Source organism: Eschrichtius robustus, chromosome 8 (genome assembly GCF_028021215.1).
Source record: "Eschrichtius robustus isolate mEscRob2 chromosome 8, mEscRob2.pri, whole genome shotgun sequence".
NCBI lineage: Eukaryota > Metazoa > Chordata > Mammalia > Artiodactyla > Eschrichtiidae > Eschrichtius > Eschrichtius robustus.
In genome coordinates, this window is record NC_090831.1 from 83,797,929 (window position 1) to 83,817,636 (window position 19,708).

The 19,708-nt window shown below is 39.3% G+C and overlaps 1 protein-coding gene across 1 annotated transcript in view; it reads left to right on the top strand.

The window, feature by feature from the left end:
• GARS1 (glycyl-tRNA synthetase 1) overlaps window positions 1-17,370 on the top strand; it is a 38,878-nt gene extending 21,508 nt beyond the window's left edge. The window contains exons 11-17 of the mRNA XM_068549248.1: window positions 4,690-4,802; window positions 5,601-5,741; window positions 10,092-10,177; window positions 11,792-11,901; window positions 14,395-14,488; window positions 15,521-15,711; window positions 17,077-17,370. Coding sequence (XP_068405349.1) covers window positions 4,690-4,802; window positions 5,601-5,741; window positions 10,092-10,177; window positions 11,792-11,901; window positions 14,395-14,488; window positions 15,521-15,711; window positions 17,077-17,202 — 861 coding nt within the window. The 3' untranslated portion in view covers window positions 17,203-17,370. The remainder of the gene's footprint in view (window positions 1-4,689; window positions 4,803-5,600; window positions 5,742-10,091; window positions 10,178-11,791; window positions 11,902-14,394; window positions 14,489-15,520; window positions 15,712-17,076) is intronic.
• Window positions 17,371-19,708: the final 2,338 nt, after the last annotated feature.

The window sequence follows — 19,708 nt, forward strand, 5'->3', positions numbered from 1 at the left end:
GTGGGCAGTGTGATTGGTAATATCCCTGAGTGCAGCTAAGATGGGGTGGCCTTCTTCCTGACAAGGACCCCAGCAAACGTTGGAAGTGGTGGTGAGGCTGAGTAAAGAAGGTCATAGTGCTCTTAGTTTCGAGAGTTACTTGGTAGATTTGGGGGATAGACTAGTAGATTCTGATCTCTTGTTTAGGAACTACCTTTTCTCAAATTCTGTATATTTAATAATAATTCAGAGAAGACCTCCAGTTTACCTCTTCACTGTTCCTTCCCACCCCCAACCCTCAAACATGAACATTAGTGCTGAAGCTTCGGATTGAAAGGCATTTGGATATAGGAGATGCTTCCTGCATTGGTGGCAGTGGGAACAGGGTGGCATCCAAAACAAGGGGGCCAAGAGCCTTCTGGCGTCTCCCTCATTTGGTGCTAGGGAGGCTTCTCACCCATATGGAGACTTTAGCCCAGGAGTCCGTGGTTCCCACATGTCCTTGGTTTCACTTTTTACTTTTTAAAGTGACTTTCTTTTAATGGATACATTTTTTTTTAATTAAAAATAAGTCATTAAAAAAATGATGACCCTTTTTTGTAAAACAGAAAGCAAAAAATAACTCTTAAGTGTGTTATGGAGAAAGTGAAACTTCCTATTGTATGCTCCCCAGAAGTGTTTCATGTCTCTTTTCTAAATCAGGCATGAACAAATGTTTTCTTTAGTAAATGTAGTAAATATTTTAGGCTTTGTGGGTCTCTGTTGCCTCTCTTCTTGGTTGGGGGTTTTTGTTTTTTGTTTTTGTTTAACAACCCTTTAAAAATCTAAAAACGATTCTTAGCCTATGAGTCTTGGTTTGTCAACCCCTATTCAAGATAATTTTATATGCTTTACAAACATATACACATGTGTACATGCATAATGGTATGCATATACCTGTAGTGGCTGTTACTGATATTGTTTTTAATATATTCTTTTTCCTTTGTGGAATTAGGAAAGAATCTGTTAGGTTTTTCTTGTTACTTTACTTTCTTCATAAGCTTACTTGACATATGCTAAAATGATAGTGGTAACTATTTTTGGATTGTAGGTGATCATTAACTTCAAAATGTATTACATTTTCTGGAATTTCTTTTCATTTTCAAATTAAGCCAATAAACTATTTTCTGTTTTGTATGAGAAGATTTCAAGTTAAATTGGACACAAATTCTTTTCTTTTTTATAGATTTATTTTTTATTTTATTTATTTATTTGTTTATTTATTTATTGGCTGCGTTGGGTCTTCGTTGCTGTGCGCGGGCTTTTCTCTAGTTGCGGTGAGCAGGGGCTACTCTTCATTGCAGTGCGCAGGCTTCTCATTGCGGTGGCTTCTCTTGTTGCGGAGCACAGGCTCTGCGTGCGCAGGCTTCAGTAGTTGTGGCACGTGGGCTCAGTAGTTGTGGCTTACGGGCTCTAGAGTGCAGGCTCAGTAGTTGTGGCACACGGGATTAGTTGCTCCGTGGCATGTGGGATCTTCCTGGACCAGGGCTCAAACCCGTGTCCCCTGCGTTGGCAGGCGGATTCTTAGCCACTGTGCCACCAGGGAAGTCCTGGACACAAATTCTTGCTATCTCAATTTAGATTCTGAATCTGGCCTGGATTACATTTCATTTGTTTGTTCATTTAATATTTGGAACTGTTAAGGGCTGTATACCGTTCTAAGTGTATTATTATCTTATGTAATCCTCACAGTAATTCTGTGCATTGGTCCTATTTCTGAGGAAACTGAAGTGCTGAGAGGTTAGGTAATTTGCCCGAGTCTCACAGCTAGTGAGTGGTGGCACTGGGATGTGAACCAGGGCTATCTGACTCCAGGCCCCTGCTCTTAACCATTGTTCTACACTGCTTTCATAAACCCTACTGCACTCCTGCTCATCCTTTCCTGAGTGTCACTGTGAGCTGTGGCCAAACCCTCAAGGATGAGAGATCAGAAAATGTGAGCCTAATAAGTCCTGAGGATGTAAGGTACAGCATGGTAACTATAGTTAATAGTACTGTATTATGTATTTGAAATTTGCTTAGAGAGTAGGTCTTAAATGTTCTCATCACAAGAAAAAAAATTGTAACTGTGTATGGTGACGGATGTTACCTAGACTTATTGTGGTGATCATTTTGCAGTATATACAAATATAGAATCATTATGTTGTACACCTGAAACTAATATAATCTTATATGTTAATTATACCTAAATTTTAAAGAATTAAGAAAAAATTTTAAAAACAGAAATGTGGGCCTAGCTTTGAGATTAGGCTACAATGTTTTGTGTAAGGTCATTGGAAGACTGGACTAAACAAGACCAGAAGCTCCGAAGTAACAAACTTTTAAAGAGAGGGGAGAACTCCTTTAAAGCCTTTAATATTTTCTTTTTGTGTGCTTCATATTTTATTTTTTTTAATAAAAAAGTTACTGATACAGCTAATGTTCCACCCTTTTCCTCTCTCTGCTCAGAGGTAAGCACGATCCCAAAGTTATTGTCTACCATTCTTAGGCGTGTTTTTGTAGTGTCACCTTTCAGTACATAAATATATTCATTGACATCTTTAGTAAATGATAATGAGCAAGTTTATATGTTTTTGTTTTTTAATTTTTATTTATTTACTTACTTATTTTTGGCTGTGTTAGGTCTTCGTTTCTGTGCGAGGGCTTTCTCTAGTTGCGGCAAGCGGGGGCCACTCTTCATCGCGGTGCGCGGGCCTCTCACTCTCGTGGCTTCTCCCGTTGCGGAGCACAGGCTCCAGACGCGCAGGCTCAGTAGTTGTGGCTCACGGGCCCAGTTGCTCCGCGGCATGTGGGATCTTCCCAGACCAGGGCTCGAACCCGTGTCCCCTGCATCGGCAGGCAGATTCTCAACCACTGCGCCACCAGGGAAGCCCCAAGTTTATATGTTTAAGAGCATAGATATACTAGTTGACGTCTTTAGTGACTGTCAAATGATCAAGTTACATGTTTTTAAGCTTTTTTCTTTAATTCCTATTTTTTTGTTGTTGTTAAGTGTTGGGGTTTCTGAGCTTATGTGAGTTTTATATTTGCCTCTTTATTTGAAGTACCCCATGTGGTAGCATGTGCTTGGAAAGCTTAGTAGTTGTGATGGTTGAATTTTCCCAAACTCTTGATTAAAGGCAAAAGTAAGTATTCATGAGAAGGACTAACTAGATATCTACTTAACTAAGCTTTTTACCTCTTTTGTACTTATTCAAATAACAGGTTCTTAAGAATTTTTGAAAACACTTTGCTTTTGAAAAGTAACTTAGGCGTTAACAAGAAATGGAACCTGCCACCCCTGTGGTAGTAATGCTGTTATTAAGTTTTATTCTGTGACCGAAACAGTATCTGTTCTTTACTGAGTTTTCTTTTGTTGGGTAGGAAACTGAATTGAGCACAAATGCCCACATTTGTGGCCAGCTGATCTGTGTGTTTAGTACAGCTATCTGATGCCAAGTTTTGAGAGCAGTAGACACTTCATACAGAGGGAATACCGTCATCCCTTGGTGTCTGCTGAGGCTTGGTTCCACAATCCCCACGGACACCAAAATCCTGGATGCTCAAGTCTCTTATATAAAACGGCTTAGTATCTGCACAGACCCTATGCACATCCTCCCGTATACTTTAAATCATCTTTAGGTTACTTAGAATACCGAACACAGTGTAAATGCTACACCAATAGTTGCCAGATTTGCAGCAAATTTAAGTTGTGCTTTTTGGAACTTTCCGGAATTTTTTTTTCTGAGTATTTTTCATTCACAGTTGGTTGAATTCGCAGATGCGGAACCCACAGATACAGAGGGCTGGCTGTATTATTGGGTGTTAACACTTAAATACACCCTTCAGAATCTACTTAACAGTTTTTTCAAAACTTTTTAGAGGGAGAAAGTCACTAAAACAATGAAATAGCAACATAGAAAAAGTTCCTTTTTCCTCTTTGAGCATCTGTCCTCTGTCCATTCTGTTTACCCTTCAAGGCTGATGGGATGCGTTAGCACTCTATTCATTTCCTCCTTCTTGTGATGCATCGTAATCTATTATTTTTCTTTTTCTTTCCTTTTTTTTTTTTTAATTAAAAATTTTTTTTTTTTTTTGCCACTCAGCGCGGCTTGAGGGATCTCAGTTCCCCAACCAGGGATTGAACCCGGGCCCCAGCAGTGAAAGCCCAGAATCCTAACCACTGGGCCACCAGAGAACCGCCTTTCTTTCCTTTTAAATGGTTCAGAAAAATGCATACACACTATATTATTTTCTTTGTAATTTCTCATAAGAGTCTTCCAGCGAAGAGTTATGAACCTGACTGACGTAGGTGCGGGGTGTGCTGTGATATCCCCCCACACATGTTATCCTTCATAACTTTGTCACCTATGTTCAGACTTACCATCACCACAGCATCATAATAGCATGTTCTTATTTCTGCTGCTCTTTTATTATAATGTCATGATTTCTGTTGTAATATCTCCTCTTCTCATGTTGCTGATCCCTTTGGTGAATCCTTGCCTTCCCACCTGCTGCTGCTACTACCAGATGTATAAAACTATTCCCATTTCAAACATTTATAAAAGTTGAGTGGAGATTCTATAATTGAATTATTCTTGAGTATGTGAAAGAGTTAACCTATAATCCGCATGCATTTGTGAATGAACCTTGTGTGACTTACAAATGTTTCTCTCTATTATGTCTTCTTAGGGCTGGATTGAGATTGTCGGATGTGCTGACCGTTCCTGTTATGACCTTTCCTGTCATGCGAGAGCCACCAAAGTCCCACTCGTAGCTGAGAAGCCTCTGAAAGAGCCCATATCCTTTCTGGTCACTTTAACAGCTCAGGACTACAGTGTAAACATCTTGGAAATGGATAAGTCCAAGTCTATACCTTGTTCTATGGATAAACTGCGATGTTTTGGCACTTTATTTAAACCTATTATCTTACCCATCTCATTGCTCCTTTCCTATTCTCTTTACTCGTAATCTGACATGTGCCCCCTCAGTGTTTGGTCCTTGAAAGAAAAATGCTCTGTATGTCTTTCAGGATGTTGACCAATTTTTCTCAGCCATTTCCCACACCTTCATCTACATACATGCTCTTTGATTAAAGGGTGCCTGGTGAATACTTTCTCTATTAAAAGATGAGTGCCTTTTATGGTAGATGAAATAATTTAGTTCACTTGATCTGTAGATCATCAGAGGAGAAGTTTTCTTCTTTTACCAGCCAGTGAGATTGTGAGCTGATCTAAGGGCTAGGCCAGTGACAGAAAATAGATCCTGTCGTGTTGAGACATTTGAGAAATGAATGAATTGTTTTCAGAGGTTATTATGCTATGTATTGGGTTATACTGCTGATTAGATAATATCCCTTTATCTCACTGTAACTTTGAAAAAGTCTTTCTTGATGATGTTTACTTATTTTGACTGAGGTTTATCTGAATGATTTTGTGGGTAGTTGTTTCATCTTGCACTGGAAATCAGCATGTAGAGGATCTCGGACACCAATAGGGAACTGATAGTTGTTTTAAGTCGATGATGGCTTGTCCTCAAGGTCATTTCCCGAAATACTAAGGCAGTTCTGTAGTTTTGTATTCCTTGACTACTTCATACAAAACAGTCAACGTTGTTCAATTTGAGCCTAATAAGGGAGCAATTGGCAAGGCGTATAAGAAGGATGCAAAGCTGGTGATGGAGTACCTTGCCATTTGTGATGAGTGTTACATTACAGAAGTGGAGAAACTACTGAATGAAAAAGGGTACGATTTAAGATGTGTACTTTTACATGGGCTCCAGTCAGCTATGTCTTCTCTGCCAGGTTTTGAAAGTTAGGGTGAGATGAGTTTCTTTAGAAATGTTTTGCAGGTAAGTACTATCTCTTGGCTACATTTAAAGGACTGTGTTTGTCAAGATTTTGGCATTATGGCCTGGAAATAGACTTGATATGGACTATAAAGATTTTTTTTTTCCCCCGATAACTTTCTTAGAGGAGGAGACTTATCCAAGGTAATTAGAAACTACGTCTATCTCTTAAGTCAGTGCTCTTTTTTTGAACTTTGGAGTCGTCTGTGTAATTGTTGTAAGTATAAATGTAAAAATGATAGAGAAGAATCTTTAAAGGAATTCAACAAAATCCAGCACTAAACAATATAAAATTTACTGTGTCTGGCAAACAATAAAAAATTTCTAGACATATGAGAAAGCATGAAAATATGACTCATAAAGAGGAGAAAAATCAGTCAAAAGAAACACCCAGAAATGACAAACGTGATGAAAGTAATACAGAAGGATGTTAAAACAGTTATTATAGGGGCTTCCCTGGTGGCACAGTGGTTGAGAATCCGCCTGCCAATGCAGGGGAGACGGGTTTGATTCCTGGTCCGGGAAGATCCCACATGCCGCGGAGCAAGTAAGCCTGTGAGCCACAACTGTTGAGCCCTCATGCCACAACTACTAAAGCCTGTGCACCTAGAACCCGTGCTCCGCAACAAGAGAAACCACTACAATGAGAAGAACGCACACCGCAGCGAAGAGTAGCCCCCGCTCGCCGCAACTAGAGAAAAGCCCACCCATAGCAACGAAGGCCCAACACAGCCAAAAATAAATAAATTAAAAACAAACAACAACAGTTACTATAAATATGCCTCCTGTGCTCAAGGATGTTAAGAGAAAACATGAACATATGAGGAGAGAAATGGGAATGTATATGTAAAAAAAAACCAAATAGAATATCTAGAGGCAGTATCTCAAATGAAATTCTGTGTACCTACCCACAATACAATAGAATGAAATCTTTTTAAGTGCTTACAGACAAAAGTCATATACCCAGCAAAAATATCTTTCAAAAATGAAGAGAAAATATTTTCAGACAAAAAAACTCAAGAGGATACATTGCCAGCCAGACCTACACTGCAAGAAATGTAAAAGGAAATTCTTCAGGCAGAAGTGTGGAAATTTAGATCTACCCAAAGAAATTAAGAGCTCTAGAAATGATACATATTTGGGTGAATGAGTAATATTTTCTTTCATTTCTTTAAAATGACATCTCCTAATTTCTTTAAAAGATAATGGGTTGTTTAAAGCAAAAACAATAACAATGTACTGTGAAATTTATAATATGTAGAAGTAAAATGTATGACATCAGTAGCCCAAAGGATGGGAGCGAAGACTTAGGAATACGTAAGAATATGTATACTGTTGTAAGGTGTGTACATTACGTGTGGAGGGAGACCATGGTAAGTTTAGAAAAGGAAATACCGTAAAGTCCAGAGCAATTGCCTGGATAAAACACACAGAAACCAAAGGGATGTAACTAATAACCCAATGAGAGGGCTAAAATAGAATAATAAAAAATACTCCAGAAAAAGACAGGAGAAGACGAAAAATGAACCACGAACAGATGAGACCAATAGAAAATAACTCAGGAAATGGTAGATTTCAACTCAACAGTATTGATAGTTATGTTAAATATAATGATGTAAACACTCAAATTAATAGCTTTTAACTGTCAAACTGGTTAAAAAATTCGAGACCCAGTTAAATGCTATTTCCAGGACACTGTAACTGTAATACACGGGCATACCTTGGACATATTGTGGGTTCAGTTCGAGACCACTGCAATAAAGTGAATGTTGCAATAAAGTGAGTCACACAAATTTTTTTTGGTTTCCCAGTGCATGTAAAATTTATGTTTACTCTATCAAGTGTGCAATAACCATTACACTACTCTATCAAGTGTGCAATAGCCGTTATATTTTAAAAAACAGAGAATTCCATGGTGGTCCAGTGGTTAGGGCTTCATGCTTCCGCTGCAGGGAGCATGGGCTTGATCCCTAGTCAGGGAACTAAGATCCCACATGCCGTGCGGCATGGCCAAAAAAATAAAAAATAAAAACCAATGTACATACCTTAATTAAGATATACTTCATTGCTGAAAAATGCTAACGACCATCTGAGCGCTCAGCAAGTTGAACTCTTCAGTGACATCAAAGACCACTGATCATAGATCACCATAACAAATGTAATAATGATGAAAAAGTTTGCAATTTTGTGAGAATTACCAAAATATGACTCAGAGACATGAAGTGAGCAAATGCTGTTGGAGAAATAGCACTGAGAGATTTATCGATGCTGGGTGGCCATAAACCTTCAATTTGCAAAAAATGCGGTATCTGTGAAGCACAATAAAACAAGATATGCCTGTACACAAATAGGCTTAAAAGGAAAAGAATTTTAAAATATTTCCCATACAAACATTAATCAAGAAGGTGGAGTGGCTTATTAACATCAGGCAAAGTTAACTTCAGAACAAGGAAAATTACCAGGTTGCATTTCATAATGATAAAGGGATCAATTCATCAAGAAGGCACATCACCTCTAACCTTGTATACCACTAAAAACAACTTCAAAATATATAAAGCAAACTTAACAGAACTGAAAGGAAAGTTAGACAAATCTACCATCACAGCTGGCGATTTCTACACCCCGTCTCAGTGATCAGTAGAGCAAGTAGACAAAAAAGAATCAATAGGAATTTGAAGATATAAACACTGTTAATCAACTTACTCGCCATTTATAGAATACCTGATAACCAAAGAGTATACATTTTAAGTGCACTTGAAACATCTTTCATATTGTTTTTTTGTACCACTATCTAGCTAAGAATGACTTGCATTTTCAAAGCGTTGTTTAAAAAAACAGAGTATGAGAGTCTGCATATGGCCTGCAAACCCTGAATATTTCATACACAGAAATTTTGCCAAACCCCTTTTACACAAAGGATTATACGCCAAATTCTAGGAAAGACAAATGTAGTTTATAGCGATAGAAACAGTGGAGGGGATTGAAGGAGAAGGGACTTAGGGGAACCTTTGGGGTGATGGTGGTTGCATATGTATGTGTATTTGTCAAAAGAACTATCATAAGATGAACTCTTGTAAGCTGAAGATAAAATTTACAAGAAATTTTAAAACATTTCTGGTCTCCCAGAATTAATGTCTGTTTATGCTAAAATAACATCAAATGCCAATAAAATAAACATAGGTTACTAGCAGATATCTTTATCTACAAACAAGACAGGTTTTAAAAAATTATTCTCAAATAATGGCTATCTCCTTGCTAATTTCAGCTTTTTTATAATTATTACCTACTCTACACTTAGATTGTGCTCATAGAGACAATATATATGATACTGTTTATATGGAGTCTTTAATGCATGCGTGCACAGACTTCAGACAGAATAGTAAAAATGGAGGCAATCAGTGAAAACCATTCCTATGATGCATGAGATGATCACTGCTAGAAACTAGCAAAATGCAGTGAACCATGTATCAGCCATACAGCTTCAAGGACAACCACGTGAGGGCACTCTTCGCTGCCCTGAGCTGCTTGTGAGCTAAGACACATCCAAATTGATCTTCATAGTGTGAGGAAATAGCTCATAAGCTGAAATACAGGTATTACACGAAGTGCTTTATAAAGGTGAATTCTTATAACCTGAAATGGAATGGGCATATCTCAGGATGTGAGCATATGGCACGCAGGCAGTGATTTTTGTGGGGATAGTATTTTATATTGACATGTCAAGCAGAATCATTAAACTTCTTTTAAGCTGATCTTCATCAACGTAAGTGTCGAAGTTTATTTTGGAAATAGTATGGGAGTTTTAAAATTTCTTTCTGTAAGATGACAAGTTGGTCATTTTTACATTTGTTGTGACAGTAATGAGAACAGTGGTCTTTTTGCCAGCAGGACTGTTTTTGACAAATTTATTGTAATTATTCTAAAACTGAATTTTAAAAAATTTTTCTTTGGTTTTACCTTGATCTCAAAACCAAAGGAACTGGTCATAAGTCACTTGTGGAATTTTATAAGACTAACCACATTTTTGGGTGCCTCCCAAAATACTGTTTGGTGCCGTTGTTAGAATAATTAATTTGGTATTCCTTACGAAATAATTTAAATTTGACTTCAGCTGTTATATCTGGGTTGTTGACCAAGTTGTATTACACTTAAAATGAAAAACAGTTTAGCAATCTGTAAAACTTCTTTAAATTAAGGCATGGGATATGTGTTTTCACCGATATGTAATGTGCCTTGTTTCTTTGTAGGGAATTTACTATTGAAACTGAAGGGAAAACATTTCAGTTGACAAAAGACATGGTCAATGTGAAGAGGTTCCAGAAAACACTACATGGTAAATTTGTAAAAATAATTAAGGAACAAACAAACAAAAATCATTACTCCTTAAAGGCATTTTGTTTTTTTTGTTTTTTTAAGTTTCATAGCATAACCATTTTATGGAAAATTTGAAGAAGAAAAATAAATCCTTAATGCTATAACCCTAAATTTGATGAATATGTTCAAGGTATTATCTCGGGTTTTTTGTTTTTTTTTTTAAACATAATTGTACTCATTACTGAAGAATAATTTATAATGCCACCTTTATGTTTCCTGTGACCTGAGGTACATATGAAGAATATCTCTTTGATTATAAACATCTTTTTTTTTTTTTCCTCACTTTAAGGAAAAGTCCTTTTGTTTCTTAAGCAAAAGAGAGAACTCATCCCTTCTGTCTATTTTGGCAAATTGTTAAAAGGCGTTTGGATTAGTGATCTTTCATGCTTTTTTAAAAGCCAAGGAGATGATTATTTTTGGTAGAACAAATTCCATGAATTGGGAAATGACTATTTTGGAGAATATACGAAGGATGCTTGTGGTTAACTGGCTGAATTGAAGCTTCTGGAAACTAAGAGTAGTGGGTATTTGAGATGTTACTGCCCATGGAGCAAGCAGGCCTCCTTTTCCATTTGTGTTTGGCCTGCATAATTGTCACCAGGCTGCAATGAGCTGTAAAAGGAGTCTGAAAAGTGATAGGAGGAAGCAGGGGATCCTTCTTCATGCTCTGGGGCTTTTTAGGCACGATCCTGGCAGCTGGCTCAGAGCTGTACTTCACCATTGCTTGGATGCCAGGAAAGGATGGGCAGGAAATGCCTTGATCATATTTCTGAAATGTTATTCTCATGTGTAAGTTTTTGGTTCCAGTTATCTCATTTCTCTTGAAACATAAATTCTCCAAGGTTAGGGTCAGTTACCTTAGACCTGGATAGTGCTTAGCCATGCTTCCTTTCTGAATAATAAGTAATAATGAAGACAGTTCCTGTGTATACCACAGGCATAGCCTCACCCATGGGAAGAGCTGTGGCGCCCCTGGTAAATGTATTGGATTGAGTGCTGGTCCCTGAGCCAACTCTTCTCTGAGGGGCTCCTGACCCCAGATCCTTGGAAATACGATGGCAGTAACTTGGCTCTCTTAAGGAGTTCTCATCCAGATAGCAAGATAAAGAGTAAAACACAAATCACATGATACTTGTTGTATGTAGGAGTTGTTTTTGTTAATTTTGCCAGCTGTGGTGGTAGATTTTTTAATTCTAGCAAAGTTACAGATGCTCTAGAGTTTTAATGCTTTCTGCATAGCCGAGGCAGATGATAGAGTGTGGCTGCTATTGTTCATAGCTTACCAACTGGGGAAGGAATACCCTGGTATCTTGTTTCATTTTTATGCTGTATAAACAAAATTAAATTTGGTAAAAAATTTTTTCACTCCAGTTTTCTCTTTAAAGGCATTGTGTTTTCTACCAGGAAATAGTTTTTAGGATTGTTCTGATCTCTTTGTCCTGATGTACAAGATCAATCACAATCTATCTAGAATAGAGATATTTTTAGGGCCAGTAAAAATTGTTTAGAGAGGACCTGAAATGCATTATGTGAGGTTTGAGAGAGTGTTACTGAATTTCTCTCTCTCTTGCAGTGGAAGAAGTTGTTCCGAGTGTAATTGAACCCTCATTTGGCCTGGGTAGGATCATGTATACAGTATTTGAACATACATTCCAAATACGCGAGGGAGATGAACAGAGAACGGTGAGTTGTCATGTACAGTGTACTGTTTGTTCTCTTACAGTGTCAGAGAACAACATTTACTGAGTGATGTTAAGACAACTCTGAAACAATCAGTTGTTATTTACTGTAATGTTAACACCTTTGCTTAACTGTTTACAAAGCAAAGCACTTTTTTATCTCATTTGAGCTTGGATGTGTAGCTTATTCTAGATGCCATTGTTTTAGTTGCATTTGAGTTCTGAGACAGAACATATTACTTTGGGAGAACTGTCTGTATTGCATCAATGGAAGGAATGGTACTTTCTGGATATACTCGTGTTTTCAGAAAATTGGGAAGGAGGAGATAATTCATAGAATTTGGCCAAACCAAAAAACTGTATTTATACATCGGTAAAGCATTGAAAGGAACCTTCTCAAACTGCATAAAATAGTCTGGGGTATGTTGGGGGTAAAGATGTAAATTCCTAGGTTCTATTCCAGAGATACTGATTCTCACTAGGTCTGAGACTCAGGGATCTGGTTTTTTGGGTTTTTTTAAAATAAGAACCCCAGGTGATTCCAGTGTGGGAGATTGACAGATAATAAATTGGGCAGTAGTATGTGAGGTGTAACCTTTCCTAACATTCAAGCCTAGCTAAAGATAAATGTTTTTAAGAAGTTTTCATCCACTCCCTCAAGTTTTCTTTTGGCTCGGATGCTTTTGAATCACTGCTGCATGCCTTCCACGTATCTCTTCATTCTGGCTAATTTCACCTTTCTCACCTCGCCTCTGCCTGTGGAAATTATACTCCTTTAATTTATAGCTTCAGGTTTCCAGGAAAGGCACTCAGAAGAAGAATGCTAGGGAGGAGAGGTTGTATAGGTCAAATTAACTGAAAGAAGCATTCTTGCCTGCATGACCAGCTAAAGCTGAGTGTGTACCCAACGTTGGACATGAGCTCTGTAGTTCTTTCTAGGGTGTTTCATCTTGAAAACGGACTGATGAGTTCTTGGCACCAGTATTTTTAAAAGTCTGACATACCATGGGTAATGTGTAGCTCATAAAGCTACTCTTTTATTCTCTGCCGTAAAGTTATATCTTCATTTCCTGACATTAAAGGAGCAGCTTTCCATTCATTAACAGATAGTAAGCACCTGAGCTGGACACCAGACATGCAAACATAAGGCATGGTTCTTCCTGAGGAATGATGTCATACTTAACTGAATGTGCTCTTTTTAGAGGTCAAGTTTGCTTCAAGCTTTTCCTGCTATTTTTCTAATGAAAAGTTTTTTAAAAAAATCTTTTAGCTATTCCTTTGAGTCTAATGATATTGATATAACTAGAGTTTTAATTAAAATTTCATAAAGGCTAGGCAAGAATAAATTAGTTACAGTGTTTTATGAATTACATAGAGATTCTCATCATGGAGAGAAATTTGATTAGGCTGTGAGAAGCCAAAAATGTTTCTAAATTGTTAGCACATAGTCCCTCGATCCATCTTCCTGTAAATTTGGTATAAAAGCATTGCTGGTGAGATTAAAAAATTAATTTTCTATAAAGGCAGGTCCCCACTTCTCTCTCACATTAAATGAAATTATCACAAGATGGAGGAGAGGAGCGGAATTCTGAGTGTTCCATGATTCAGGTGCCATATTGGTAGAGTCTAGGGTTTACTTACAGTGGAATATTCACCATTGCTTGGCATTTAAGATTAATTAGGCTTTTGGGAGGATAAACTGGACCCTGTGTCATTCATTATTTTAATGGGACCTATTCATTCTGAGTCTCATATTCTTGCCTTCAAGTGAACCTTTTTTACAGATATTATTTAAGAACTATCTTCAGCTCTCATTTCCAACCCCAAATGGTAGACTAGTTTGCCTTCAACAGAGTATCTTTGTTTTATTTCTGAATAACTCTGAAACCTGTTTCAGGAGCAGTTTAGGAGGGCTGTACTTTTCTATGGGTATACAGAGCATCTTTCTTGTTTGTTTTCTACTATTTCTTTGGGACACACATTTGTGAGCTAATTAAGCTTTTCTGTTTTACTTAGTCACTAAGGCTCAGAGAGCCTTCAGCTATGCTGAATCTCTTAAAGGACAGAATGGAATTTTGTCTTTTGACACTACTTCTCTGATGATTTGGGGGGAGGTTCTTTAGGGATCTCCACAGAAAGAAGTAAGGCTTTTAAGTGGTACCAAATAATTACCATCTTAGATGGTAGCTTTCAGAATGCCTTTACATCATTTAACTTTCTGACAATAGACCTGCCAAGTAAGCAGAGCAGATGGTAGAGACCTCCTTTTAAATGGAGAAACTAAGGTCCAGAGAGGGAGAGTTCACTGAGTTGGTCCAAATTCAGAACTGAGAACGAGATCTTTCTGATTCTACTTCTGGTTATCCTGCTTTCTCTGTTTTGTCACACTGCTTTTTCATATCATGTTTTCTAGTATTTTGATAGTGAAGATTGGGCATTAATGTTTAGATCTTTATACACTAACATATTTGGATTTCTTTCTTTTCAAACCATCTAGTTCTTCAGTTTCCCTGCCGTAGTAGCTCCATTCAAATGTTCCGTCCTTCCACTGAGCCAAAACCAGGACTTCATGCCATTTGTCAAGGAATTATGTAAGCAAATCCAGTTGGGTAATCGCCATGGGAATACTGTCAAGTAGACTGAATTTTAGGAAATGTCTCTCTTTTTTTTAATATATAAATTTATTTATTTATTTATTTATTTATTTATTTATTTATTTATTTATTTATGGCTGTGTTGGGTCTTCATTGCTGGGCGCGGGCTTTCTCTAGTTGTGGCGAGCGGGGGCTACTCTTCATTGCGGTGCGCAGGCTTCTCACTGCGGTGGCTTCTCTTGTTGTGGAGCACAGGCTCTAGGCACGCGGGCTCAGTAGTTGTGGCTCGAGGCTCTAGAGCGTAGGCTAATTAGTTGTGGCACACGGGCTTAGTTGCTCCGCGGCATGTGAGATCTTCCTGGACTGGGGATCGAACCCGTGTCCCCTGCATTGGCAGGCGGATTCTTAACCACTGTGCCACCAGGGAAGCCCCGGAAATGTCTCTTTTCTTCAATAAAAATACATATTGAATAAAGAATAAATCTAAGGGATTTTAGCATCTGCTCTTATTTCTAAGAGAGTATGCTTGCTCGGGATGTTTTCTCTTGCATTTGAATGAGTCAGCGTAGGACCCAAGAGTCAGATTTCAAACATCCTTGCTTCTCCTATTGACCCTGCTGCTTGCTTCATCAGGGGAACCCTAGTGGAGGGTAACATCCCCAGTGGATCTACAGCCACTGGACCCACAACACTGAAAGGGATCCTAGTGGCCACCTGGTGTGGCCCACATATTTCAGAGTTGGAAAACAGGAAGCGTTCACTGAGCTGCTCAGGGTCATGCAAGCCTCCTGGCCTTGGCTCTTAGTCTGATGCTCGTCCCCCTGCAGCTGAATGAGATGTAGGTATGAGTGAGGGGTTGGGCGCCAGCAAAGGATTATACTTTTGGAATTTTTCATTCTCTTGCAACTGCAACTTATTGCTCTTTTGTGTTAGTCCCTTTTATAAGCGTCCTGAGCTTGTACGACATTTAGATGACATTGGGGCTTTCTCATTTTTAAATTTTTAATTTACTTAATTTATTTTGGATAGCGGAAGCCTTGACCAGGCACGGCATCTCTCACAAAGTAGACGATTCCTCGGGGTCCATCGGAAGACGCTACGCCAGGACTGATGAGATCGGCGTGGCTTTCGGCATCACCATTGACTTTGATACAGTGAACAAGGCCCCTCACACGGCAACCCTGCGGGACCGAGACTCCATGCGGCAGATAAGAGCAGAGGTGGCTGCCTTCTCTTTGGCATTTTTAATCTTAGAAATGTGTACTGGTTCCTTCTGATTTGAGATGGATTTTGTTGTGTTTATGCTCCCCTTTTTTTTTTTCTTTTTAATTTTAATTATAGGTTACTATCAGAGCACAGATTCTGAATCTCCTCGGCTTAGTTATAAAAATATTCATTAACACTTCTCTAATATTTTATAGCCATTTAGATCACTCTGGGCTCATTCTCTGACAGTTCCCTTTTATAGTTCTTTATTTGGACAAGGGAAATATGATCCCCGGTGGTTGTTGCCATAGTTTTATTGGTAGGCTTTGGGGGGCTTAGACAGTTTTATCTTTATATTTCTATATAAATGTACACATGAGTATGTATAAACTTTTTCATGTTAATCAATTCAAAACAGTGAATAACGTTTCAGTAATTTTACTTGATGGGAAGGAAACAGTGGAGATGGGAAAGGTACAGGAGGGAAAGGAAAGAGTGGCCACTTTAATTGACAGCCACCTGACTATTTTGAGCAGGTTTTTATTTAGAGTGCCTATCATGTGCTCTGCTTGTTACAGAGAGTTAGTAATAGGGAAAACAGAAGTGAAAGACTGCTTTTTTCTAAGGGAATTTTTAGTCTACTACAGAGGCCACGGATTTCTGGCTCATCTTTTTACAGAACCAGATCTGGCGACTCCGAACCGATGTTCCCATCGGGCAGGGGTTCTCAAAGTGTGGTCCCTGGACCAGCAGCATCTGCATCACCTGGGAACTTGTTAGGAAAGAGAAATCTCCACCCCAGACCTACTAAATCAGAAACTGGGATGGGGTTTCAGCTTGGAGAGAGAGAGAGGTCGGGCAGAACTGGTTTAACAAGCCCTCCAGCTGATTCTGATGGTTACTCAAGTTTGAGAACCCCTGCTGTGTGGCAGCCAATGTTTGGTTCTAGCTGAGGAAGAGCTGGCCCCCTTAATGGGGGCTCTCCAGTTTCCCAGCTCCCTTCACTCATGTTACTTGATTGACCCAAGTTCTAAGAGTTAAATTTTACACACGTGAAGTAACTTCAAGTGGCACAGAGATTTGGAATAATCAGGAAAGGCTCTGCGGGAAAATTGAGTTATCCAGGGAGCAGGCAGGCATTCTGGGCGGGAAGAAGAGCATGAACCCAGGCCTGGGAAGGAGGTGGGTGTAACTAGGTAAAGAGGATTCAGTGGGAGTCACAAGAAACATGCTGCCGGGACCAGTTTGTAGAGGGATCCTGTCATTGTGTAGACACTGACTTGGCTCTCTATATAGTTTCCTGAGTTCAGGGTAAATCCTCTTTTTGACAATCTAATCGAGTTGGTTGATTCTGGGACTTCTCTTTCCTTTTACCCCAGGTCTCTGAACTGCCCAGTGTAGTTCGCGATCTGGCCAATGGCAGCATCACGTGGGCTGATGTGGAGGCCAGATATCCTCTCTTTGAAGGTCAAGAAACTGGGAAAAAAGAGACAATCGAAGAATGAGGACAGTTTTGGCAACTTTTGACCATTTGCGCTAATAAAAGAATAACTCTCATCATGTCCACTTAACAAAAAAAAACAGCATTGCATCTCCTCCCGGGGACTGCATTTTATCCTCGGTGGCTGCCTGATCTTACTCTCACAATTAAAGCTGAAGGAATTCTGAACAAACCTGTAATCCACTTGCTCATCTTTCCGCGTTTTCAGCAAAGCTATTTCTCCTACCTTTGGGTAGACACTCATGGCTTAATGTTAAACACAGTTAATACATTTTAAAATTAACTTTATTCATAGAGCCGTAAAATTCGCCTGTTTGAAGCGTACAATTTGATGGCGTTTAGTATATTTACAGAGCTGTGCAACTGCCTTCCAATTTTAGAACATCTCCCTCGCTCCAAAAAGAGCGCTCATGCGCATCCCAGCCCCAGCTGCAAGCAACCACTCATCTGTCTTCTGTCTGTGGATTTGCCTTTTCTATCCTTTCTCTTTCTCCGAGAAGGTGGTGATGCGCTGTGCCAAAGAGGCAGCAGTCTCTGAGTAGGTGGGCGGCTACTGGGAGGGGCTGAGGTGCGGAGGAGGCTTGCTGGGGTGGGGTCAGGGCTGCTGACCCCCGTGTCCTGCTGACAGAGCCTCCGGGAGGGGGTGCCTTGACAGAAACCCTCTATGTGAATTTTAAGATGTGCTTGTACTTGGCTTCCCAGGTAGCCCTGGAAATCACTGAACTCCTGATGCTAGAGGAACCCCATCTGCCTTGTCTGACTTGGCACTTCTCAGCCATCAGAGCGTCTTGATTCCAGCCTAGTAGTTTTTGGCTCAGCTTCTGAGGGACTTTACTTCTATGATGTTTTTGTACAGGACACTCAGAACACAGATGTTTATTTGTTAGGAAAAAATTCAAGGATGTGCCAATTTGAGCAGCTCTTTATTTACAGACCTAAGACTGTCTGCCTTCCCATCTTCCTCTCAGACAGTAGAGGGGAAGGGAGGGGCCCTTTCCAGAATGTTGTCCTTTGTCTTGGGTGTGAAGAGCAGTTGAAGAATCCCCCGGGGATTCTCTCGTCTTTATCTCATCTCTGATGACGCCTACCACAGTATTACACATAGTAGGTAGTCAATAAATAGACTTTGGATGAGTCTTGAAGTTTTGAACAAATCTCTGGGGAAGAAAGCCTTTCACTGAAACTTATTTCTCTTCTACCCAATGCTTTTCAAAGTATTCATTATTAAATTAGAAGGAACTAGCTTTTAAATAAACTTGAGTTTTTATTTTCTAGAGATTCTTTGCACCTCAGATTCCTAATAATATAGCTCTTCACTTGGGGTATATTCCAGCATCGTCACATTGGGGCTGGAGTAGGGGTGGGGGGCAGTTGTCTTTACTTCTTACCACTTATTTAACTTCCTTTTACAGTGGGCACCTCCATAGTCAGACAGTCACCACCGCCTCAGACACTGTTATGAGCTCCTTAATGGGAAAAGATATATTAAACACATAGTGGGATTTACCTACTTTGGATCATAAAGGGATTGGAACCCAAGCGCTCTTCGCTTTTCATTGGAAAATACATTTGCCATGAGTTAGATGCTGGATATTAATTCTACCAGCCCTGCTTTCTCTGTTCTTTCCTCTGTGCGCAATGCATGATTTCTCCTGAGAGCACCCAGTGTCTCTGAAGCGACTGATTACCTGAGTGGGGAAGATGGGCCAGTGGCAGAGCCCGCTGGTTCTGTGTCACGTGTGCTTGATTCTGAGCACAAGCAGTGAAAGAGCTGTTTTCTAAACAAAGAGGCTCTTTACACACAAGAGTTGTGTGCACACACACCTCTCCTCTGTTCAAGCCCAATGTGTATTTAAAGCCAGGGTCTTTCTGGCTTGATATACTGTAAGGCCCTTATTATTTATGTATTTGTATGTATCAAACTGGGCTATAGCTCAAGAGCTGGGTAAGTAGCACTGCCTCTCAGGGAAGCCACGCCTGTTCTTCACTCTCCCGAAAAACAGGGACGGGGAAGGGTCAGATTCTAACTGGTTTCCATGGAATGTACATAGGAACACAGGAGTTTCTTTAAAGCTTCAGTTGGAATTCAGGAGTTGAGTCTAGAGGGGTGGTCTGTGCCTGAGTTCTGCAGGAGTCCAGAACCTTAATACTGCTTAATAGCTCATAGTAGTAAAATACTGAATATAGATGAGTGTTCCAGGAAAGGAAATCATTGCCAAGTCGTGCAAATATAGAAATGATCTTACTAATTGGGCGAGATGGTACTAGAGATGTCTGATGTCCAAAGGTCTTTGTGACAACAATTTGCAAAATTATTTTGTTCAATTAATCACTTGAAATACATTCATTCTAGACCTTTATTTATTATTGGTCCCTTAACCAGTATAAACTTAGGGTGATGGTAGTGACTGTCTTAGCCAGTGGAGTCTATTCACAAGAGAACCAGATCACCTGGAAATAAATCCAAATTATCTCTGGATACAGCTGCACCTAAATTAACCTCCTGTCAC